The sequence below is a fragment of the Anas acuta genome, chromosome 8, assembly GCF_963932015.1.
Source record: "Anas acuta chromosome 8, bAnaAcu1.1, whole genome shotgun sequence".
Lineage (NCBI taxonomy): Eukaryota > Metazoa > Chordata > Aves > Anseriformes > Anatidae > Anas > Anas acuta.
Genome location: NC_088986.1, coordinates 16397585 through 16424743, shown reverse-complemented (window position 1 = coordinate 16424743; position 27159 = coordinate 16397585). Strand labels below are relative to the sequence as shown.

Here is a 27159-nt window from a genome sequence, read left to right as displayed (position 1 = left end):
TTTAACCTGGTCATGAAGAGGGGCCAAAAACTTTAAGAAGAACTGCTTCTGTATCTTGCTGTTGAGATTATATGTTCTTAAGAGCGTCATAGGCTTGTTACAAAAGCTGCTACAAACTGCAAGAACTCCTACAGCACCATACATCAGCATTGCATAGTACTAATATCAGTTAGCATAACTTGATTTCATCACAATGCATCAACTTACTATCCTATGTGCTAGGTGTAGGTTTTCAAAGAAACGAAAGTTAAAAGGAAGCAACAGATACAAACATGATGCAGTTGGGAACATGGGTCTCAACCATGGGAAGATACGTTGCCATGCCCAACAAGAAGATTCTTTTCCGGCACCAAAAAGCCACTTTATATTTAGAGTTCTTAGATAGAGGACCCATATGAGGCTCGTAAGAGCAACCACTAAACTTTAACTAGTTCTAGTCTTAAACTGAAAATAAATCAAGACTTCAGGACTCCACAACTGCTAGTTTTGTTCTGCAGTACTAACAGGAAACTGAACGTCACTAGCTACAGGTCTAAATCTGCTTCCTTCCTACATGGAAGGAGTTTGGTCTGGGGCTCAGAGTGGTGGGGTGAGTTGGGTTGTGGAGAGAGAAATACTGGTCAATATATAACCAGGGAGAGGTAGGGATGATTTTTTGTTGCTGTTGTTCACTTGTTCTAAATATATTCCTGAGGCACATATCTTAATATTCAGCCTACTTTAAACACTGATGAAAAAAAGTCCTTGTATTCCCTTATGATAGCATAAGTATCAGGTATCTATAAAAAAATACTTAAACCTACGTGACAGAAATTCTCTTCTAAAGGTGTGTCAAGAAGAGCATCATTCTATATACTTAAGTCCATACAAATAACATTTAAAGTTGTAGGAAACCAAATTCACTAATAGTGTTTATTACTCCTGAAAAAGGAATCGATCTGCCTCACATGAGAACATGTTTAGTATTTATGGATAAATACTAAAAAAAATCTATGATACAACTTTCCCAAAATATCTAAACTCCATCAAATATAAGAAGTTCCTGATGAACAAAGAGAAGTTGATGATGACGATCTGATTAAAAATTTAAGCACCTTCATTACAGACTAAAAAGATCTCAAGTGTTACGTCTTAGACAAAAATATTATGTCTCTTCACATTTCAGAAGAGGTAAAAAATGTAGAATGGCAACCCAGCAAATCAGCTTATCTCCAGGGAACTCATTCTGTTAAGCACAGGAATACTTGCACATGTGAAATTTGCACATAATCACAACAACAGGAAAAAATGATAGAAAGCAACATGACGCTAATCTACATAATCAACTATAGCTGTCAATGAAGTAAGACCACATCTTTACCCTGTCTAGTTCCAGTGTAAATTTCTGATCCCATGACTGATTGGAAATAGGTTTCCAGCTGGTTTGACCAACCACAGTGTTATCCAGCTTCAGTACAGCACAGACTTCATCTGTAAGTAAAGTACACAAATTCAGATTAAAGTTATAAGAGGATTTTCTTCAAACAAAAATCTTCAGTAAGTTTCCTTCAAAAAGAAAAAAAAAAGAAAAAGAAAAAAGTACTCATATTTAATTGGTTCTTATAGGCATAATAGCGTGGGCTTTCGTTGCTTTTTTTTTTTTTTAAATCCATCACAACATGACAGCTGAAGGAACAGCTATGTTTGAAGTCTCAAAACAACTTAGTATTTTTAATTAAAGAATACAGCATGTACATTAAAGTGTAAATAAAAGATAAGCATAAAAATACGAGAAGTAAGAGTATACTGAACTGGACAAGTCGTCAGTTTTCAGAAGGTTTCTACTACTCCCACTTTTACTTTTACTGGTTCTGCTCATGAAAGATGATCTGGCTTCATTTGGACTCCAACCAGGTAGTGTAATTGAGGTGGCTTTTGATCGACCAGGGACATTTTCTAAAATGTCTTGGCAACCCATTAGCCTAACTTCCAGGGTACCTAGGACAAGACACACAATTATTTGTCAAAAAACAAAAACAAATCTTTGCTCAAGTGTGCAAAGTGAATGATTAATGATTGATTTTAGAGCAATAGCTCATATTCTAACCCCTGCTGGGTATAACGGAAATATCAGACAAAATCAAGAGATAGACTCAAGAAAGACAAACCTACTGAAAATAAGCATTAAAAAAGGTCAAACGTGGAAGTCAACCTTCTAAAAGGAGCAACAGTTTACTACAACGCCACACAATAAATTTTTGTCCTACAATGTTAGCCTCTGAAATACTTCTCTTCGGAATCTAACTGACACCGGTTCAAGTTGTAAGTGATGTCATTTTTTAAAATGAGAAGTTAAAGTGATGGGTCTCCTTGCTGATGGGAGAATATTAGTTTTTCCATGAGCCTTACATAACCACGTAATATTGGATAAATCACTTAGATAATTAAAATGAACATATTGACTACGCATTTGTTTAAAACAAATAAATCAAATTTGCTTGCTTAATGCTGAAGTCAAATAGGAGTTAGTACGTAATTTCCAATCATTGAATTGTTCTAACATGACTGAATCTGGCTTTATAAAAGCTGAGACAGGAAGCTACTCTTCAACTTTTTCAAACAGATGAGGTATAGAGCCTCAGTTTTAATTTGAAAGAGCTTCCTCCAGCAGTACAGAAGCATCTGAACATAACAGATGGTTTCAAGAATGGTAGGCTTACCTCATCATGCAAAGACATTATCTGTACAACTATGACACCACTAACAGGAATAAAACTGATCATCAAAAAAGGTGAAATTAGTCAGTTCAAAATCATATAGTCATCTAGAAACACAGCTACTAGGGTAATGCAGCTCCTGTGCTAGACGTACGTAACTGCAAAACCTAGAAGTAATCTTTTGTAACAGAAACTTAAGTCGGGCCTGACCTACAAATGGCCTGGCAACACTAAAGTGCACAGAACAGACACTGACAAACCAGTTCGAGAAGAAATCCAATCTTGTAAGGAACTGACAATCATAAGTGACAGCTCTAAATATTATGCTATGAGGACATAATAAAAGACATAGCAAAAGAGATTCTATTGGCTCTCAAAACAGGCTAAAAGGCAAAAGAAAACTTCATTCCAAATCTCTGCTTATTTTCCTAAGAATTTAATAAACAGAAAGGTTGTAATCTTGTAAAAGGAGTGGATACATATCAGAAAGTCCTGTTAGCGCATTTTAAAAAGTATGACAGTAGCATTGATCTATTTTTCACAATATGTTAGACACAAAATACCAAGACACTTTTCATTTAAATCCAGTTCAATACAAATGTATTTTTGTCTAGCTAATAGGAAAGTGAAACCATTAAGAACTTTACAAGCATGTAGCTCTGTTCTGATAGTTCTGATTAGAAAGTGCTAATATATATCCTAATATGTATCAGTTGATCCACTTTCAAGAAGAATTATTTCTAACTATGATTATGTATTACAAGAAAAGACAAAAAAAAAAAAGCTGTTTTAAAACAAAGGCATGATACTTTGTGCCTGCCCATGGTTACTGATCATCTGAGGGGATTTTTTTTTTGTTGTTGTTAGATGGAATTTCCCCACTCTGCATCTTCACAAGGGCTCTTGTCTGAGGTTCTGGTATTTTTACCCTGTGTTACTCATCTTACTGAACCAAAATGTAAGACAGGTAGACTTCCTCCGTTGTATTATTGTTGCAGCTTGGCAGAAGAGTTCCTCTTTTTTCTTTTAAAATATAACCTTACTTCAGAACTAAATTCTGATGTCAGTTATACACATGTAAAGAGAGTTAACATCTAAATTAGAGATTTTAGCAAACTTTCTCTGTTGGCAGTTGGTGTAAGAGTTGCATATACAACTTTTTAGGACACAAAACAAAACGAACACTACTGGTACAAGCGATTCCTATGTGAACACTTATTAAATAAATTTAGTAAACCAACATACTCTCAAAGCGGTCCAAAGTATTGCTTTTTCTTTAAGAACATCAGAAGGTAAATATTTAAAAAATTTGTTAAAGTATGTCTCATCTTTTAAAATCGTTTACTTCTAATGAAGGACAATTCCAGGTGAACCCAACTATGAAAAATTGTGTTACATCTTGTAAATATGTTCCCTTGCAGTAAATTAAATCTATCCCTAAACCAAGCAGGTTGATAGCTCTGTGCACTTTTGTTAGTTATATTTATAAACCAAAGAGGGAGATCCTAAGTTAGTTATATTTATAAACCAAAGAGGGAGATCCTAAGTTTCTAGTAGCATAAATCACCTTCTAGGAAGCCAGTATGGTCCAGGGGGTAAAATAGGGAGTGGAAGGACATATGGTACTTATTTCCAGCTCTGCCATACTAGGTGTATGACCAGGGACTAGTCATTTAACCCTTTTGCGCCAGTTTCCCCACCTGTAAAATGGGGTTAATGATACTTATTCACCTTTTAAAGTCCTTGATAATCTAAAGATAAAAAAAAAAAAAAGGTCAACACTATTTAATATTATTCCCTACTGACCTAACTGAAGGGCAGAACCTCACTTTTTTCCAACAAGATCATAAAACAGTCAACAAATAAATCTAGGAAACTTTTCTGCATTTTTTGGTTCATAGATGCTTGAAAATTCTAAATGCCTTAGTCTAGAAAAAGAACAATGAAGAATATCCAGAAAGACATCAAAGTTGTCACTAAAGACTTCTTCTAAATCCTCTAACAAAAACAAAGAACTCCATAAATCATACCTGTTAAAGCTGCTGGCTTGGACAGTGTACTGTATTGGTTCTGAGTAGATATTACACTTTGACGGGGACTTAATGTGGGCGAAGAGACCAATGAAAGTTCCTCGATAATTATACCGCTTTTGGGATGGTTTTTAGGAAGTTCATTCAATCTCTGTTCCAGTGAATACTTTAAGAGGTCCAACTTCTGACTTGATTCATTAAATCTTGCTTGTGCCTTTTTAAAATACAAAAATTAAAAAATATATTTTTTTCCTTTCTTGAAAGAACATTTTAAGTAAATTTTCAGAAATTGTAATGACATAAATTACTTCTGAAAGTGCCTTTCTGTCGGTAACCTTCCCAGATCCAAGTAATTTCATCACATTTTTTGCACCTTCTGCTACAGCATACTCTATCCTAAAATGATGCCGTAATTCTTCCATTCGGAGTTCAAGAGGGCTTATTACAGGTTTTGCTGCAAAGAAATAGAAACAGACTTCATTGAAGACCATGACCTTGTTTAATTTGTATGTACTAACCCCTCCCCCATGCACAAAGAGGGGAAAATAATGCAGATTTGGTAGATCAAGTAAAAGTATGCCATAAAAGCAATAGTAAAATGTTAAGCATCTGCATTTTGAAGAAATAAAGAAGTAATCAAGATTCAGTCCAAAAACCAGATACTACTCCTTGCAGGGCTATAATTGCTAGAAGATGCAAGAAATAGAAGATGTCATTAGGGGAGTTATGGGACAAATGCCTTTGTATAAAGCCAAACCTCCCTTACATCACTCATCTGGCAAAAAAGAGGTTTTGAGACTTACACATTTCCAAATCATGTTCTGAGGATTTCTCTCTCACACTACTCTGTAGCTACTTATATTCCTGATATATGTATACTTACACATACATCTAAATCTCAGGCTATCTGGTTGTGCAAGCAGGGAGGATGTAAGGTCTCATACAATGCCTTACCCAAACAGTTTGGGTTAAGAACTTAAATATCCACTTTTAATGGTGTTAATATTTAAAAACAGAATTAGAAAAGATTTCCTATCTCTTACTGTTTGTGTTCCTACTGTTCTTAGAACAGGCATTTGAAAGCCCTTTCTAGCTGTAACGCATAATACAGATACAACAATATACAGCTTCATTGATGCACACTTTGTCCTGCTCATGCTGCTAATTTTCTTGCAAGTCTGTGTTGAAAAGAGGGCTATACGTTTTGAGGATTTTTTGTTTTTCTCTTGAACAAATGACATGCATAATCCATGTACTAACATGGGGTGTTACAAAGGCCAGAAGCCTCATCAGTGTGAAAACAAACGAAACAAAGCCAACTCCACAAAACAAAACAAACACAAGCATTTCAGTACCTAGGACACATTGAGGCCCTGATTACAAGCATCATTATACAACTTCAGTACTCAGAGATGCATACAAATGAAGTTCAAAACATAGAGATGTACCAATATGCCCACAACTTTTAGTACACTCATGCTATTATAGCTCAAGGTTAGTTTTTGTTTGCCTTTTTTAAAATAAAGATAAGCAATTTTAAAACTATTTTTGAATGCAGTATACCTGTTTCAAATCAGACATCTTTTTAGAAAAATATTTTTTTTGAGAAGGTGAACATTTCTCAGTCAAGCCTAAATACTAATATAAAGATAGTAAAAGTTTCCCTGTAACTGTGTTCCCACTAGTAGAAGCAAGGTCAACCTATTCAAGTATGACAGGCTTTATACCTGTGTCAGAACTTATTTTTAGGACAGTGAAAAAATTAAATAAAAACTTTAAATAAACTTTAAATAAAATTGCTAGTTATTGTCAAGACAAAAGAAGACATACATAGAGCAAGAATGAAGACCACAAAGCAAGATTGGACTGTGTAAGGTATAAAGAAGATGAAGAGAAATTGTATTTCTGGTCCTTAAGCTTCAAGGTATTTTGCTTTAAGTCTGATGCATTTAGCATCCTAACACTGGTATGCCTGGTCTCTGATTACTTTCGGTTCATGCAAGTTTTGTCTAACCTTCCCACTAGAAATTTATCATAGCTCTGTGTGCATATGGGTACATATCTATGTGGCATTTGACATTAACAAGATTAATATTTCTTCTCTACTCCATCACCATTATCAAAAGCCAATTCATTGGTCTGAACTGCCTGAAGAATCTGCATCCTTATAACTTCTATTTTTGTCTTGCTGTCTTGGAGCATCTGTTGAGCTGTGGCAAGAAGTTTTCGATCCTATTAAAACAAAAAAGTTAAAACTGTAAACTCTTCATGTAACAAAACCCATCAAAAGCTTTAAAACCCACATGCTTAGGGAATAGGAACTAAGTCTATGTAGTTCATGAGGTATAGCAGACCAATTTAACTAACCACAGTGAGATACTAGACGAAATTAAGTTAGGACAGATGCATTTTCAGATTGATTAAAGACTACAAACCACTCCTATGGAGACTGTATCTGTTTAAAGCTGAATAAAAGAGGCATGATCTAGAAACGCCACGTGCGTAGATGAATATTTTGTAAGCTGATTCTAAAGACAGAACATGATACTAAGTGCAAAATACCTCCTCCATGCTATGGAGGATGACTCAAGTGTACAGTGAAGATGATGAGAACTCTTCTAATAATTCTTCCAACAGACACATTTGCTAGACTGAATCCATAAAAAAGTAACTGTACTAATTCACTTGAGTTTAATTTCAATCTCAAAATTATAAATATGAAATCAGCTCACAATTTAACTACACAGAGCTCCACTATGACCTTGTACCTGATGTATTTTACTCACTCTGTTATTTTTAAGCTACCCTATGTTCTGCAGGGTACATACACCACCACAAGATACATGGGAAGAAGCTTTGACTGCATTGGAAGAAATTATGCACCACTGCATATGGTAGTATAAGAACTCTCATTTTTAGGTTTTAATATTAATCAATATTTCATAATAATACTCTGCTAGCTTTCATACTTAGGCCTTTAGAGTCCTTATGCTGAGGATTCCATATTAGCTATCTAATTATTTAATCAGTACACTGAATTTCTTAAAGCAATGGCTTCTCAAATACAAATATCAACTTTTGAAATAAACACTGCCTACAGCAGAGTATAGGATCTAACTAACAGATTAGAAAGAACTCTGGAATACTGTTTTAAACCTTATTTATGCATCATTCCGATGCACACAAACTCTAAGCGTTTCTTGCCTGTGTCTTCATTTTAATTTTTATCTTATTTTTCATCTTGCTGCACTTGATCACCTCCCACATCCTGTCACTCAAATTGATTTGCTTGCTTGGGGCAACTTCAATGTTTAAAATGGAGGTAATTCAGGATTATAGAGATATCCCTACACAAGAAAAAGAAAGTCCTATCCACATCATCAGAACGGATGCGTTATACTTAGCAGCTCTTTCAGTTGGGGCCTGAAAAAAAATATTTCAAGGCATCTTCTTTGCACAGAAGAACTGACAGTGCCTGTTACATTGGTAAGTTAAACATTTACCAATTGCAAGTACTAGATTCAATCAAGAATTTTAATTACATACCTCAATCATAAAGCAAGCTAGAATTTATCTCTTCTACCTAGTCTGATCAAAGCTTGCTAACCATGTCTAATATTATAGCCTGAGTGTTTAGTTAATTTTTTTCAGGATGTTATAAGGTTACGTACTGAGGGCTTATTAGGGATATAATGCATGTATGCCTTTTGATCCATTTGGATCAGCTGATTATTATTTTTAAGCGTACCTGATGTTAAGTATACTGCCCCAGAGGATGCAGACTCCAGGTTTTCCAGGATCTGGGGACTGCAGTGCAAGGACAGCATTCCCAGGCCATTAGTCATAAGGTGCACTCCAGATTATTTCTTCCACCTGCCCCAGGCTAGTAGGTGACAGGTCACTTTCAACTAAGACTACCAGCATACCAGCTGGTTCAGAAGTGCTGCTGGGACAGAATGAACTTGATGGTACTTATGATCCATCTAGTCTAAAATGATTTTTTGGGGAGTGAGCACAGCAGTGCCTGTGGTTTTTGAAAGGTACAAGCAGGCAGGTACAAAGTCATCTGCCTCTCCGCCAGTCCCTGGCAGAAATTCATCCAGAAACATGAAGTTCCTTGCCAATACTTTTTGGTTAGTATCAATTAACAGCTGGTAGCAATACAATTTACAGATGTCTGCTCTTCTAATTAAAGATTTCTTTTGAATAAGTTCACTGACTCAGCGACATGTTGGGCCTGCCAGTTAGGAACTTCAAATGTCTCAATTGTATTTGCCATCTTCTGGACAGAAATAGCTAACCAAGCCACTGTGTATTATTTGCTATACCTATGTTTGTTTTTCCCCCTTAGTTTGAGGATGCACTTCATCTCCTTAAAGATCTAATAAAAGTAAATGGAAAAAAAAGGTAATGAGTAACTAATGAAGACAGAAGGGTCTGTAAGTAGGGACCCCCTCAACACATATACAGTTTTACTCATTTGAGAACTGTGACTCCCTCATACTCAGAAAGTACGTCTCTCCCTCCTGCCCCCATTTAAAATGTTTGGTTAGTCTTTCAGAGTGGAGTTAAAGGACTCTTTTAGTGTCTGATGAATTTTATTACCTAGGTCAGACTGTGTAACAAGTCAGACCCATTTAGGAGTTAGCAAGCCCCTTCCCTGTATTCTTCCCCGCCCCTTGGAGAACTCATAGTTTCACTTTGATGCTATCAGATACTACTTCTAGAATACCCTCTTCTGTTAAAAAAAAAAAAAAAAAAGGGGAGAGGGAAAGTGTATTTTAACAAAGTATTTTATGCATCTGTGTTCTAATGGTGATTATAATAACTATCTGAATATTATGCATTTCTTATTACAAGGGATTTTTGGTACAAGTCTTTTTACTTGTACTAAACAAGTAAACAACTAAAACTAGACAACCATTTCAGAAGCATATTTGGCAGTTCCACCTTTTATGTAATTGTCATGCACATTACAGCTTTAAATTAATGGATCTTTTTTTCAGTTGAGCTAGAAAAAGCATCAGCCTCCATGCCATGTCACACTGAGCTTTGCTGCTTTGTAAATCACACATGATCAAAGATTACTAGAGGTACTAAATTTAGTAAGCCGGATTTATCACTTAAGTTGAACTGCATGTGGACAAATTGATAAAAACAACCACATTTAACAAGCATCCTGAGTGGGTATCAAAGGACAACAAAAACAGTGTAACAATTTGTAGCTGACTTTACAGTGCTACTTAACAACAAAGAATAAACCAACTCTAAAACACCAACACTGCATACAGTTTATACATCGTATGTTCACACCACAGCAATATGAAAATCCACAATTATTTTCATGTTCCTTAAGCGTTCCAAAGCCTTACCTTTGAAGAGCCATTTGAGTACATCTGTATCATATTTTCTGCTCCTTGTTTTACCTTCAGTTCTATATCCAATTGCTTCTTTAAGGCCATCAATCTGTTGTTAGTAGAAAAACGAGGATCGCTATTTGGAGTATCAGGAGTCCTAGGACAATCTGTGAATTAAATGCAATATGTAATGTGTGCAGCAAGGAAAAAAAGAAAAACAAACAAACAAAACCACCACCACCACTGCTCAAAACAAAAGAAAAAGCCAACAAAAACGTATCTATTCTATTAAGTTATAGATTAAACAAAGCTGGAACATCACACTTAAGACTGACCGTCCTGTCCTGAGCTACTTTGCAAATGCGCCTTAGCATGAAAAGCCTGGCAAAGGCAGAGCGACTCCCACACCCGTCCCAGTTCCCATGAATCACTTCCGGGAGCAGTAATGCAGGCAGCCTGGCTGCGAGGTCTGCTCTTCGTTCACACATTCATTTCTTCTGCCATGTCTCAAGTCACTTAAAGATTCAGTTTACCATTGACCTTTCTTACACTCCTGATTTGAAATATATAACAAACCAACTTGGACGATGATATTCAGTACCAGTAAACACAGCCTAAATAAAGATTCATTTCCTCATTGATTTGAATGTATTATTTCAGCTAGCACCACTGCAGACGGAGCTTATGACAGAATTAAGAATAATGTATTTTCTTTTCCTTAAAGAATGCAGACATAGGACTGAACGATTTTTGCTCTGCAATCCTAACCAAATCACAGGGTAATTGGATATACAGGCAGTTAATTGAACAGCTATGATTTGCGGGAAGGTGTTTTTTTTTTTGTTTGAGACTACCCATCTTGCTGATGGATCTCCATCTTGCTGGATTAAACAGAATGCAAGCTAGCTTTCAAATTGCATACTCAAAATCCTTAACTTTGCTACTGTCCTCCAGAAAAGTCTATTAATCACTGGTTCATATTTCAGCTTCTGCATCATGACCTGTTAATGAACTGAGAATAAGTGGTCACCAGACTGTTTCCTAGTGGTTAACTATTCTGTAATTTCCAACAAAACCAGCCTTTCAGCTATAGCTGATTATCTTCCCGAACAGCCCCAATGGCATCTCCTTCAAACTTTTACAAAAAGGAGGATAAATTATGTCCAACTACAGTAATGTTTTTTTGTTGTTGTTGTTCATGATTTCTTTTACCCTAACAATTGAGAGAATACCTTCGCTACACACAAAGGACATTAGTTGGTCTCCTGGAAGATAATATTTATCTGACATCAACAGTATGGTCTTTTTAAATTTTAATTAATTTTCTTTGAATTAAAACTAGGATAATAGATCAAGTTCCTGAAATCCTCAATTATTAGAAAACACAGGCATTGCACCAATAACTTACAAATTATTAATGGTGAGTTATCAGGGGGATGGGGGTGTCTTATCTGCCATTTCATATTTCTTCTACAGAAGCTTCTAATAACTAATTTTTGAGATTTAATACATTTTACTTTCAAGTTTGCCATGTAATTTCCTTCTTTTAATTTGCAGTCTTTGACAAGGCTGAACACTGATTTCATGTAAGGAGAACTTTTAATTTCCTCTGCTGTTAATTCACTCTTCAGTTCAAGCTACTTTAAGACTCTTCCTGCACACTCACTACTTAAAGGTAGTACAGAAAACTCCAAATGTTTTAAAGAAACACCCGCCTATGCTATTCTGCATCTGTTTTCTCATTCTTCCTCTCTGCATTTTGGCATGGTTTGTGAAACACTGCACTTGCACAGATTTAGCTTAAATCTGTTATTAATAAAACAAAGATTAACAACACACTTTTCCCCCATTTATGTCTTCACATTTAACCAATCCTCACCTAATAATCTGTTCAAAATTAAAACAAACATGAAACTTGAAAGTCACAGTGTCAGGTCTCCTTATAAAGTAAATTAATTGTGTAAATGAATATTTACCAACTTTAGATTTATGATGCAGGCCTCCGCCATTTAAAGATCCCAGTCCTCTGATGATGCATGTGGAAGATTGTGGTGCTCCTGAAGTCTGTTTTCATAGCTTTTAAAGATGCAAACCAGCACTCTTCCTTTGCATTAAAACAACACCCAGTTGCAAGTCAAGCACTAATTAGAGATACCACGATTCAGGCTGCCCATGCAGCTGTTATTATCTCCCTTTGCCTGTCTGCACTGTGAAGGTCTAACCACATCACTTACCTGGGTCATCTAAAGAGTGGGTCTGCACTTGTGGACCTAAATTCCCTTCTATCATTTACTTTAAATGGAGCTACTGAATGTTTTGTTAGTAACCAGCAGCAATTTTTTTTTTTTAAACGCATTTGCAGACCTAATAGCTGCTCGCCAAACTCCTAAATATGGAAAAATATATTTATTTGTAAATTTATTTACTATAATTTTTCAGAAATGGCTTCCAAGTGACTCCTCCTCTCCCCCCCCCCACCTCTCCGACCCCATTACAATAAACAGCCTGAGGCTGAATTCAGATTAAAGTTTAAGTCAGCCAGTCTAACTGGTCCTATTATGGAAAGTGTTGACAATCTTAGCAGCAGCACTACAAGCTACATCTGTTCCCCTCTCTTTGTATGTCTGCTTCGGTTGTAAGAGATAACTAGCCATACCAAAGCGATTATCTGTTTGTGTAAAGCACCATACAGAGGGTCTTGAATCTCATCTGGAGACATTTAGTCATCATCCTAATACAAACAAGCAATACATTCATCCAGGTTAAGCACAAGCAATGGGATTTTATGTACATGCTTAAAAGTTCAACGAGAGTTAAGTACTCACAGCAGATTGATACTTCACACTAGCAGGTATGTAGGGAATAGGGAAAATGACAGATCCTTTAGTTTGCCAAGCTTGTTGGTCAGTAAGAACAGTATAGGACTAGTCACTTTGGATGTGACATTCAAGTCTAACTTTGTATAAAACAGTAATAGCTTTGCTGGGCTATGGATTAGTGCCCCTAGGCATTTTCTGCTTGACACTGTGAATATGAAATGAAATAACATGTATTTCAAGTGAACTAGACTTCATTTCATAGAACTAGGTTACTTTTGCTGAACAGCTATGAATATTGCTGCTTAATACTAAGGTTTTTTTTTTGCAGCCTGGTAATGCACATCCAGGCTACTGGAAGAGCAGTGATGCTACATCCCTAGCACCTGTGATATCCTATTTTCATGGAAATATAAGACTTAACTTAAAAGTGATGCTTAATATGCTTAATGGATTTATTTATTTATTTATTTATTTTAAGTGTCTGGACTGCATCAGGATAATGGCAGTTCTCAGTTTGAAATGTTTATCTTGTTCTTCTGAAAACCTCTTCAGTTTGACTGAGTCTATGCATAATGCTTACTAGCATATACTCCTTGCTTCTAAATTGCCTTTTACCAACATTCCCATCTAAACTATATTTATTAGAGTAGTGACAACCGTATTTTTTCTAGACTGCTTCTCATTTCTCTAGGGACTCTTCCCCACATGGTAGGTACACGATTTTTATTTGACAAGCTCAGTGTGAAATCCAGGATCCCATGTAACTGAGTTTTGGTTCCCACGCTGCTATGCTATTCAATTAGCAGCAAGTTGGTAAATAGTTAATTTTAACTTATTTGAGGACTTTTAATTGTAGTGTCTTAACCAACAGGAATACCTGTGATGCATTCAGGCATTGCTAGTGAAAAACAAACAAACAAGCAAACCACCAAAAAAAAAAAAAACAAAAACATCTTCAGCAGGCATGTCTCAGGGAGTCAGATGGTTTCAACAGCACTTGAACTAAGCTGTCTGTAAGTCCAAGATGACATACACACACAGAGAACATTAGCACTGACCTGAAAACAGCTGAAATCAAACTGAATTTTGATTGGGTAACAGTAAATTTTAACAACTGAGAAAGCAACAGCTGATTGACTCACACTCCTGCAAGAACATTATCCCACATTAAGGTTTCCAGGAATTACCGTGACATTTCTATGGTTATCAGCACTGTAGGTAGCATCTTCTGTCTAAGTAAGTCACTACCCTGACCAACTTGCTTGCTACCTCATCAATTTTCAAGAACTGGTCTTTTATATGGGCTTTTTGGATAAAAAAAAAAAAAAAAAAAGTCTCTCTTCTGTTAGCTACTCATTGAATCATATTCAAAAGCCCAGTCTCTACTGTTATTTTTTAGACATATGAAAATAATATCAATTTAATCCATGCTACTCTGTAGAAGTACATTTTCAAGATATGAAATGCCTTCATGTCTAGTGTGAAGTAATCATCCCCATGTTATATATTCAAATAAGTCTCAGATACTCAGCAGTAGTGGTCACTAGGCTTGTCCTACTTTGTTATTGTTGCACTCTGCTTCCCTTTTAAGTGGTGACCTACAAATTCTAAAGCCCTGCATCCTAGTATGACTAATGCACTGCATGATAAGGACAGGCCTGGGTACAAAGACTCACTTCTAAAACATATCTAGATTTACCAACAACCCCATAATGGAAAGTAAACCTACATTATGGTCATAGTTGTTTCTGAATCATACATCAGTAATACAGCTTTTTTGGCATATTGAACTTTAAACAAAAAGTACAGTACCAATTCAAGTGGTTGTGAAAATAATTTCCTATGGCATTAGGACATGGGAAGCTTTCAATTCTGGGCAAGCTACCACCAAAATATCTTAACTTACTTTAAATGGGCTGATATTAACACATTTTTCTACAGCAGATTATTTAAGATTACATTTAATGGTTTTAACATACGTTGATAACACTGTACTGATTACAAAATAGTCGGACTACAAATTAGTGGTTTGTTTTTAAAAAAAAAAAAAAAAAAAAAGTAATGTAAGCCACCGCCTGATACCCTAAGCAACATTAAGAGTCACAATAGCTTGTCTGACACTTCCCAGCTCTAAATCTGGAGTACTTCACAAACATGTTCACACCTACTTTTCAAATACTGGAGCTGGAAAAGAATAAATGACTTCTCCAAGCTGCCACTAATTGTCATTGAAAACAACTGAAACAGTCCAAGAATCTTCAAAGGTCAGGCCTGACAGGTCAAAAGGATCATCATCTTACAGGCATTCTCAGTGTTACTTATCAATGGATTTCAGTCCTGACCTCACTACTTAGAGCCCTCCATAACCTACCTAACATACTGCAGAAGACTAGGAAAACCTAGGGCCACACACACACACACAAAATTATAACTATATAAAGACAATACAAGCCTTGACTCCCAGAGTTCTTGAACCCTTTTTACCTTATTTTCAGTATTTATGCTTTGCACAGTCTAGAAGTTTCCCATATACGTCCTTATCTTTTAAAAAAGATTTTAACTGAATCAGAAGAAGGTCAAATACAAGCTAAAGTGAAAAGCTGTAACTCAAAATAGAGCTAACCTCTGGAAATAACTCACTTATACTTGGGAAACTCACATATTCAGCAATAAACGGTTTTTAAATTCACTGTATCACTCTGGAGGAAAAGCAACAATTACCAGACAGAAAGCTGTGACCTCTCCACAGAGCTGTACTGACAGATGACAGGGATGTTTAGGGCCATATCTCTGTATTTGTTGAATATTGTATAAATATTTTATACTTAAGCCAACTCTGCATGTGTATCATAAATCTTATGCTACTAAACTTATTTTATAAGGGCCTATCTCACTAATATCTCAAGTCAAAACTAGGATTTCAGTATTAAAATCAGAATATCACATAGATGACATGCAGACATTAGTTTGAAATTAGATCAAATGTTTAGTGATAGCATACCTCCCCCACGAGTTAGTGACCACGAATGAAGAAGGAGACAGGCAATTAAATTATAAAGCAAACGGTACACAAAATCTCAATCATTTCTACTTTGGAGGTTTTAGATCATTGATCTAAAAAAAGATATATATGTATTTTTTAAGTAGGTTGTGAAGTATATCGTATTAAAATGGGTCTTATATAGGAATACCTGATCTGATACTAAATAATTAATATAAAGATCTCCACAAAGTTTTAAGTTTCTTTTTAATAAATTTGTAACCTGCAATAATTGAAGTATTAAAGAAATAATGTACTTTTCTCAGGGCACATTTTAATAATTAAGGTTGTAAAGACTTTCTGCCAACAATGCTTTGAACAGAATACAAGTTAAAATATAGTATTAAGGGGCTTAGTATGCATCAAAAGCACTTAGAAGCACGTAAGATTATCATCTTTGATCTCTTCCATAAGCCCTTCATGAAGGCTCTGGTTGTTGAGCACAAGGCTGGCTGAGCCTGGCTGCTGCTGTTTTCCCAAAAGCCATGGGCACTGCCGGCTTTTTCAGCCACGTACTGCAGCTCTGAACAGCATCATTTAATTATTTATTTGCACCCAAAGACCTCAATCTCTTTAGAACTAAGTGCTTTCTTAGGGTCTATTGTATTTCCTGAGCCATGTACATGGACAATATTGCTGATTAACTCATTGGGGCAAATTTTAAAATGCTGCACTGAAAGGGGTGCTCCAATGTGCCATCATCCTGTGCCATCTACTTTTCAAATTCCACTACTACAGTAACTTCACACATTTATATCCATACAGACTTTTATATTTGTTTCTACAGAAATTGCACCCAATTTTATTTCTTCTCCCTTTTTCCTGTTCGTTTAAAGGCCCCACTACTTTCAACACCAAAGATGACTTTCATAAACCTCGGCCAATATGAAACCAAATGCTTCATGTCTACTAAAAAAAAACAAACCACGTGGCTATCTATGAAGCATGTTATCTGTATTCCTATCTCATGCTGCAGCAACTACTCTGCCTCACTAGTTCCATTCCCCCCTGAATTGTCTCTCTCAAACCTCAAAAGCAACAAATGCAGAGAACACTGTGCAAGTCTACCATAGACACTTCAACACTTCTGTAGCATGTCACAGGGCCAGATTATATGAATTCCTGATACTATGTGCCAATACTTTCCTAATTTCTCACTGTATCCAAGCTTACTTCAAAAATAATGATCATGCAGTCTATTAACTCTATTGTCCAAGCTTCTTAAGGCTTGGCATTCACTTTACAAACGCCTTCAATGGCATGTGTACATTTATTAAGTTTTTGCCAAGAAGAGTCTGTGTAATGTGAAATCAGCAGGCTGGCAACACCTCCTAAGTCATTCCGTAAAACTTAAAAAAGGACTGTTTACTTTTACAACATTCCATCTTAAAACACCAGGACTGGTATGTAAAAAAAATGTCTATTCAAAATTAATATCAAGCCATCATCAAGCCACAGAAAATACTAATTAAAACAACTGTAAAATATTTGAAAAATGGCAACCCCACAGTGGTTATTTCACACCAAAATTTGCTCTTACATAGTGAAAAGCTACTACAAAATACTACAAAGATTGAGAAAATATTTTAATATGGTAATAGCCAAAGTGAAGAACTAGCACAGGTTAAGTTAGTCTTTAGAGCACCATCAAATAGCCTGTGAACACTGCTCCCCCCAAAAAATATGTAAAACTGAAAGAGACTAGGCATTTCTGTGTGAGTCAAAATAAATAAGCACACATTGGTGAACAAACTCTCCACCTTATTTGCTTATTCCCCGAGCAGCTTTTTCAAGTGAAATGGGCTACAGTTTATCTAAGCTAAGAAAAAACAATTTCACTGTGACTTACAGTACCTGTAACATCTTCTGGATCCGTTACAACAATGTGTGCATTTAACTCCTGTAACTTATGATGCAAGTCTTCTAACTTCTTATTTGATTTTTTCAAAATGTTGTCCACATATGCCAAGTTCTTTTTATCCGTTGTGACCTTCCTGAGGTTCTCAGCTCCCTCCTTGATTTTAAGTTCCTTCCTTATTTCCCGTTTGATTTGGTCCTTTATTTCATCCAGCTTCTGCTGTACCATTGTATCTGAAAAGTCCAACTTTTGGCCAGTGCTCAGATTCTCAGAGACTAGAAGACTCTTGGCATCCCCCTAGAAAGAAAAACATTAATATAACTACCAGAAAATGTGGTTACTTGACAACACATGCTGAAAAATGGAAGTGACTAGACTTTTGGCCTCTGTATATTAAATGCTCACTTTGTTAAGACCATTTATTGACCATGGGTCTCCATTCATGTTGCCCTAAAGCAACATTATCAAAAGACATTACAAGTTAACTGGAGTTACATTTTACACCAGATTTATTTTAAATTTAGTGACATCTTTACTGTGCCTATTTTTAACAGCAAGAGATTTAAATACTTCTGGATTTGCCGTGGCTGCCTGCCTGGCATTTATATGCCTCAGAGCTAATGACTCACATTTGTAATTTTCTAGATTTAATTGTGTGCTTTAATAGAGCAATGGATATAGGAATTAAGACTAAATTCTAACAATTATTAACTACAATGAATTTCTATACATTCATTAGAATGTATTTCTTTAGTAAGAAAAGGAAAAAGGAAAAAAACTTTCATGATGCTTACAAATGTTTAAGTACTGGCATCTTTATAGACAATAAAGATGTATCAAGATGTTACTTGAAAGTAAGCTTGCTAAGCTTTTTCTTTAAACACTCAAATAAAGCCTTTCACTTAAAAACAATAATTAAAAAAATACTTCTTTTCTTTGTGCAGGCAAACTAGGCTGAAATAATATCAATAATAATAAATCCAATGATGAGTAGGAGTTGCTGTAATAAGAGAATAGGGAATGAAGTGCCCGGTACCGCTGGAGGTCATGCTTGTGCCTCACAAGTACGAAGAGCGTGATTATAGAACCTACACCGAGACAACGACACGTAGTAATTCTTCCTGTGTGTCGTCTTCTACACGGAGTCTGTACAACAAGCAGACACTAGGTCCCACCCACAGCCATAGCGAAGGCTAGCTAAGTGAGTGATGATCAACGTGTCTCTCTCCTGAACTCTGAATGTGATCCACTGTTGATTCAGGATGTATTTAGTGTACATGTGGCCTGATCTGCAAGCTCACTAACTGAAAGACCAAAATTCCTGTAGATTTTCCTAGACACGATAAAGGAATCGCCTAGATACTTGGACAGACAGTGAGGTATATGAAGGGATAATTAGAAAAGTTTTTGGTGTAAATTATTTGTCATCACTACTTGCTGCCAGAAATACCACCATTTGGAAAGGAATTCAAAAAGAACAGCATCAGTATAATAAACCGTAATGAGGTCCCAGAACACATGATCTCTAGATATAGTTTACAGCTATTTGTATCTTTTAGACTACAGACATGCATCTTTCTTCAAAAAAAACAAAGCAAAACCCATCCAAAACAAATAAACCCCACATGAATAATTAAGAAATATTTATAAAAGTCATCATTATAAAAGTTACATTTGTATGTTGATAAAAAGTCAGAATGGTATTCAGTGACTTCAAGCACTGATAGATTCATTTCAAAAAATGAAAGAAGTGGGAAAGCTCTGAGGTTCTGGTTCTATGACTAACAGCCATAAGGAACCCCCTGCAGCTTTGTGTTACGTACTTCAGGGTTTGCTTTTGTAATAATCTGGGGAAATGAAGGTCGTGAAGGTTCTGCCTGGGCCATGCATGTCAACAGATAATGCTAGTCAAAATATTTAGATCTGCGCACATTCCACTGATAATGCCTTCTGCAAGTAAGATCCAATCTACTAATCTGTAAGCATAGTTATAGAAGTTTACTAACTCATCTTTAGACCCCCTGTTATTAAGACATCTACAGCTGTCACTTTTAATACGAAGTTAGTAATTGAAAGATTCTTAACTATTAAAAGTAGCTGGAATCACTACCTTGCCATGGGATTTGTCTGTTTGTGAAAGAGACAGCAAACAAGCCATTTAGAAATGACAAACCAAGTGAGACATGCAAAGGGCAAAAAATCATGCAAATATATATTTAAAGGGCACTCGTGATTCCTGCAAGTACACTTTTGTCAGTGCAGATTAAAATAAATAATTTATTATGCATATGTAGAGAGGCTATTAATAGCTGTACTGGGAAATACGTGACATTGCTTCCATATATAGTCATATGGAGATTATTATTTTTTAGAATAATCAATAGCAATTAGCAACTAGTACAAAGGTTTGCATCAATCACAAAGAAAACTAACAACCACATGTTGAACGGTGCATGTTGAGAAACAACTGAAACTGAAAATAAATGTGTATAGCAATTGTTACATAATGTGTTGGTGTTTAAATGAGTACGTCCAAATTAGATTGCTATCTCTGATTTCCCTGTTTGCTCTAACAGATAAAAACTTAGGGATGTAAAATAAACAAAAAAGATTAAAGACTGGCATACCACTATTTAGCCTTTACAAACCAGAATCAAAACTGCTTGTAAATATGAAAACTGTATTTTTTTAAGTCATGACAGTTTACACTTGCTCTGCAAGAATCCTAGATATAAACTTATCATCTTACTGCCTTCAAAGCATGATATCCCACTTTTCAAAGCTCACAGGAAGAAAGGTACATGTAAGACAAAACTAAAAACCTTTTTCCCATAATAGCACCTAAAGTATGCTAAGAATATGCCAAGAACATGCACTTCTCAAACAGAACAATGTAATTAAAATATAAATAATTCACAAATATTCTAGACTAGGGTTTCCCAAAGTGACTTGAGTTAATTGTTTATCTATCGAACAATAAGATATTTTGTTACAGGGCAGGTTTTTAATCCCTCTTTGGCCCCACATCCCACCTGTTAAAGAGGTTATGCTCTTCAGTGAAGAGGTTTATGCAGCCCCTGTTCCAGATGCTAAGTGTCTCTAACAAGTCTTCAATTCAATTCACTCTTCACGTTCATCAGGAATTTGCATTCCAGATTTCTAGTACCTAACAAAGTTTTCCTCAGTTTGAGCAGTCTCAGCACACCCTCTATTCCTAGACTTGGAGTTTCAGGACGCAGAAGCTTTAAAGCTTTAACCTGCTTCAGAGACACCAGCAGCATGGATGTGGACACAGGTAGCAGGTCACAGACTATGCATTTGAGCTGATCCCACAGCAACGACTTTCAACAAGCTTTATGAGCTGAGGCTATTTCAATGTTGTTACAAAATTTTATAAGGAACTAAGTATTTATACATATCTATATATAATATTGCTTATCTCTATACATATCTATTATATATACATCTCTATTGCTTATCCATATACACAGACACTACCACCACGTGCCTGCCAATGCCTCGGGATGCAGTGTTTTAAGCAAAGTCCAACAAGCTTGCTATGCTACAAGACCATAAACTTTTTAGAGCTACTACAAGAAAACCCCAAGCAAAACCATGGATGATACTGTCTTGTCATCCTGAGTTAACAGCACTTTTGAACTGAAAGCATCCTGTCACCTAGTTATCTAGACATCTCACTGGGCACAAAGGTCACTGGGAAGCAAACAGGCTTCAGAGGAGGAAAGCACAGACTCAGCAACACTGAACAGAGCAGGAGGGCGTTCTGCAAGTAAAGTCACACCACTGCTGCTCCAACACGTTTTGCTGTGAGGTGCAACAAGGGCTGGAGACAGGACCTTGTTCCAGAGGGATGAGCACCCTCAGCAGTGCTCCATCTCAAAATGGAGCTGATGCCGAGATGAACACCACTGGGCAGAACATCTCAGAGTTGAGAAAGAGCAGTAAGATTTTTTCCGTTGAGGAAGGCATCTGCCCAACCCCCCAGCTGAAACTCTATTAAACTGAGAAATTACTTAAAACACAGGGTTCTCCAGCATTATTTGATGGTACCTGAATTAACCTATTATAAAAGCCTCTTGTTAGAGTTGAATTATTTTATTTTATTCTATTTTTAAATTCTCTTTCTCCCCATTTGGATGAATTCCCTCCCAGGCTGAGCCTCACATCCTTCAGAAGACAGCTGTTCTGTGCTCTCAGCCTGAAAATTCAGTAATTGGAAAGAAAGATCAGCTGGGGGTGGGGACCAGCTCCTTTCCTTTGCACTGTTCAGATAGGCAGGGGTGCAAAGATGAAAAAAAAATCATTCACATTTTCTACACCAAGAAGCCATCATTTTTTTTTTTTTTTTTTTTATGGCTACTTCCTTTACTCTCCCTCCCAGAATCACTTAATGTGAAACATCAGAGCATTTCCTCTCTTAAGAGGCAAGTAATGATTAAACCACTCCTGCTGGCCTAACAAAGTTAGATTTTTAAAGCAGTGGGACCTGCTCTAAGACAAAAGAACGGGCAGCCAGTTTTTGATGCTTAGTTTCCTTTCTTGACTTCTGGTCATGCCCTGACTGCTGGCTAGAAGGGAGCAGCCATTCCCCACTGGGTGGTCCCAGGATTGGCCCCCTGGCAGCACACTGTCCTCCCCCCCCAAGTGCCATAACACCTGCCCAGGACCACTGCTTTGCACCAGCAGCAGCGAAGGGCAGCGGTGCTCCGTGCTGCTCCCAACAACCTGCTCCTGGGCTGCTGCAGGGAAAGCAGTTCCAGGCAGCAAGGCACACTTAGCAGTGGGAAAATACATGCTTAGGAGCCAGACTGGAGATTTCTGAAATATTTCAGAGTGTAATGAAACTGAAGCTATGTTTAATGCAATGAACTATCAAGAACCACAAATTAGATATTAGTGCTCTAAAAAGAGGAAGTGTGTGTGAGAGAAACAGACGAGGAAACCACATATGTAGCTGTCCTATTGCAATGGTCTAAGGCTCAACCTCACTTTGATTGCTGGCTCAAAGACCAGCTACTTGCACAGACGAATGCTAGATGCCAGCCTTCAATTTCTGTACTCCTGGGAAATGTTTTAAGTATAGTTGCTGAAAATACTGGGTAGTGGTCTGGGCACATCTTCTAATAATACACAAAGTCTGTTTTGGCTGATGTGGTGAGAGACACCAGCAATGCTTATAAAAATCCATCAAGTCCCTGCACTTTTTCTCAGGTCAACTCTTAACCAAATAACGGATGAGGCAACTGCCTTGACAAACTGAATTTGTCTCAATGATGGAACTTGATACCGCTGAACAGAAGAAATTACCACGAAGGTGAATATATGCAACTGAAAGGGATTGTCTGATAAACTGAATGACTTCCAATTTAAAAGGAGATCCTCAAATTGCCACAACTTAGGAAAAGATAACCCTAAAATCCTGGGCATTAATAACTGCCGAAGACTTGCTTCTAACAGCACTGTACAGCGGCACTGGGTGATCCGGTGTTCACCTGAGAAAATATCAGACAGGGTAAGAATTCAGATTGCTCAATTTTGGTAGGAATTCTTATGAAACCTAAGCGGGGCCTTAAACTACAGCATGCTTGACACCTGCTGAGTACTTATGCACAATATTATTTACACTTCACAATGACTTGCTACTAACATGCACCCAATCTGCCTTCAGGAAAAAAAAAAGCCATATCAGAACTCACAGTAAAACTGAGTACATTTTTCCTAAAAGTATTACCATTCATTTTTATATACCTTTGAATTATAGGTTCCATTTTTTTTGTCTATTACAGTCTGTCGAAAGAATAAGAAATCCTGTTTGACATGTACAGTCAAAAATGTTTGGTTGTTTAATGCAAGCATATTCATTTCAAACAAAGATGAAAATAATCTCATGTATAATTTAAAAAGTTACCATAATCCAGAAAGACTAAATGTTTATTCATTTTTCATTTCATTTTGAGGAGCTGGAAATACAGATTTAGAACTATTAGGTCTCTTAGTATAATTTTCTGAATAATCTTTTTTTGAGGGGTGGGGTTGGAGTTGTTTTTCTGAACTAACTGCCAAAGGTCCCTGAAGCCCTCTAAGAGTAATTTCTGAAACTACCGTAGTCTTTGATTTTAAGAACAATGTTAATCAATTGCAAACCTTGTCCTTCCCCCCTTCCCCTAAAGTCATTCAGAAAACCAGATGTGACGGCTTGTCTGGATTACTGGAACTACATGGACTATTTCCTCCTGCCCAGAAGCAAATGTGATTGTGGTCAAGATCTCAGCACTCACCCAATGTCAAGAACAAAAAAACCTTGAAGGCTTAATAGATTTTGGCATTAGTTTGCTGTGCTAACATGTCGCAAATCAGGATTTAAATTTAATCCAAGTCACAGTTCTCTTCTTTGTAACAAGAGGCTGCTTAAGGTACAAATAACTGCAGTGCATTGCATTACACATGGATAAATTCAAGTAGGACATTCATTAAATGGAGTTCAGTTCCTTGGTGCATACAGTGAGGGCCTGGCTGCACCTATCAGAGATGTTATATGTACAAAGCCTGTTTGTTCAAATAGGGATGTCCCACCGACAGCCTTCAATCAGCAGGTCCTGTCTGCCCCTCTCCCATGTTGCCCCCATGAACATCCAGTAGGGAAGCCTGGCAGCGGCAGGGCTGCAGCCAACAGCCTCAGCTTGCACCGACAGTCCTGCCTCAGCCCCACCATCACGCCCAGACAGGTATTAAAGTTCTCTATGATGCTGTTCACCATGTGAACACTACACTTGGAGGGTAAGAAACAACTGCTGGTGCTCCCAAAGCCACCTTCTCAAGTGGTATTTTTTCCTTACCTTCTATGTCTGAAAAACACTCCAAAACAAAACCAAAACTAAACATTCAGCAATTGTTTGTGCAGGGTTCCTTGCTACTGCCTAGGCTGCCAGCCACAAGCGATGTCTGACTAGGCCAAAGCTTACTGACTTGAGAAGTACGCTCCCCAAAAGGTTCGCCTGCAGAGCTGGAAGTTGTGCCAGCACCGTGCCAACGGCAATCACAGCAAGCAGCAGAAGAGAGCTTCCTTTCTGTGGCAGGGGAAGGAAACGTTTTAAAAAACATTGCCTTCAGCTGCTTCTCACTGCAGCAGCTCCTGGAGACCTTACACTAAAAGGACCTGCAAGAAGGCTTGCAAAGAAATGACATTAAAAGAACCACCCCCAGTTTCCTTCCTCACGATAGCAAGAACTTGACAAAGGCTCTGGTACAGCACGAACAGTGAGCACCTGAATCTGAAATCTGCAGATGGCCACACTGTCCAAGAAACATGACTGCAAATTCTGCCAACAGGCACGGTACAGATACTCCAGCAGCTTTCCAACTTCTGTCTATAACTTGCAGCTCCCAACAAAGAAGTGCCAGGGAGCCTGGCAGAGTGGAACCGAACCTTACCCTGCCTACTGTCAGATGAAGGGCAGAAATGGCACAAACTTCGGATACAATGAATACAGCCTGCTGTCACAGCTTTCATTACGTGTGTCCGGGAACAAGGTCAGGTTATGAAATTGAGCCTGTAATAACGTCATTCCTCCATTCTGTTATGGGACCTTGCTATCTTAGTTTTAATTTAGCTTCTCATTTTTAGGTGCACGTGAAACACTGATGGTATCAGGGGTGCTACTGTAACTGAGTCAGCATAACAAGACAAAGAAGCTGAACACATTCAGAGGAAAATTACATTTAGCATACCTAATATGGTTTCAAACAGACCACACACTACTAGAAGCTCTATTAAATGCCAAAAATATAAACTAGTTCTTCCAAGATAAAGGGAAAATGACTTTCTAAACTGTTAATGCCATACTGTATGCTGAAAGTATCTCCAATAATTATTTACCATAGAATTGTGCCCAGGAGACTGAAGTAACTCCCCCTGAAATGCAGCCTCACACAGATGCATTCAGTAAAAACATTGAAATAATGATTTTTCATCTAATTCCTGTAACATTATCATAGCATGTATTGATAATATGATAAATGCACACACTCTGGTTTAAAAGATGAGGAAAAGCAGGTAGATTAAATGACAGTTTGATAAATGAAAGAGAAGCAAGTTCAAACAAGCATATGCATTTTAAGAAGAAAAGAAGTCCCTTCGTCACAGATTCTGAACTACAGCTGGATATTTCACATACTGGACTGGGAAGCAAAAATGGGCTTACATGCATGTCATATCTCCTATGGACAACACATGAATTCCATGCATCTTGCATTTTCCAAATTTAAACTGAAAAATATAATATTTTTTTCTGACAGAATATGGTAAAAATATATTAATATCTATTTCACAAATAAACTAAAGACTGGTAAGTGGCAGAGAAATCAACATTTCTGTGTGTGTGACAGTGAGGCTACTTCGAAAAGATATTTTTCTATTTTAAAACTAATAGTAAAAGTAATCACTGAAAGAAGGTTATTTTTTAAAAAAAACACTTTCAGATAAACAGGGAGTCATTGCTTTCTTCACGAGACCATCTGTAATTTCTTTTTTTTATATATATATATATGTATATAAAATTTTTTATATAAATTTATATATATATATAAAAACACATCTTCATCCTAATGGCCTGGAATTATTTATTGAATATATACTATATGGACTTCTAAAATAAGGTCTGTATTTTAGTATTTTTGCCAGACAAATACACCATACAGGTGTGTATGGTATCTATCTATCTTACTACAGTCAAGTATCTGTTGAAGTAGGTGTTGAAATAAACACCTAAGATAAAGCATTCCTGCTGCTACAGAAAGTTAATAATTGTTTTACTTCACCCCAATATAAATACTCTTATTGATGTTTCAGAGAAAAATATTTATCTAATTTTGTCTAACATTCAAAGCCAAGTAACATTATATATATAGGTCAAGTTGTTAAGAAAAAATAGTAATACTATATCATACAAGCTACAGGATATGATATTTTACTTGGTGGAAGAGATTTTGAAGGGTGAAAAGGTCAGTTAATAGACATGAGTCATAATCATGCCTTATGACTTTGGTAACTCCTCCTCAAATACAATGTACGCTGTACAAAGGTTATACACTTGGGCACGCATCCAAAGCATATACTCACCTTAATGCAAAGTTACCATTGCAACCACCCATTTTCAGTGGCTGGAATGTTAGCATTAAGATAAACATGTAAGCTTAAATTTTTTACTTGTGAGGTTTTAATCACTAAGCAGAAATATCAAAATCGCACAGTATAAAAGCAAAAAAAAAAAAAAAATCAAAACCCCAGTTATTAGTACTTAATGACAAGCAGGCCTAGTCCCATTTGTAAGGTGGTTTTC

At 36.7% G+C, this 27159-nt stretch overlaps 1 protein-coding gene across 1 annotated transcript in view; it reads right to left on the bottom strand.

Moving 5' to 3' along the window:
• PKN2 (protein kinase N2) overlaps positions 1-27159 on the bottom strand; it is a 53999-nt gene that overhangs the window by 11668 nt on the left and 15172 nt on the right. The window contains exons 2-8 of the mRNA XM_068690450.1: positions 17797-18097; positions 10099-10250; positions 6841-6958; positions 5035-5180; positions 4727-4940; positions 1792-1977; positions 1361-1470 (exon numbers count right to left, since the gene is read on the bottom strand). Of these exons, the coding sequence (XP_068546551.1) occupies positions 1361-1470; positions 1792-1977; positions 4727-4940; positions 5035-5180; positions 6841-6958; positions 10099-10250; positions 17797-18097 (1227 nt within the window). The remainder of the gene's footprint in view (positions 1-1360; positions 1471-1791; positions 1978-4726; positions 4941-5034; positions 5181-6840; positions 6959-10098; positions 10251-17796; positions 18098-27159) is intronic.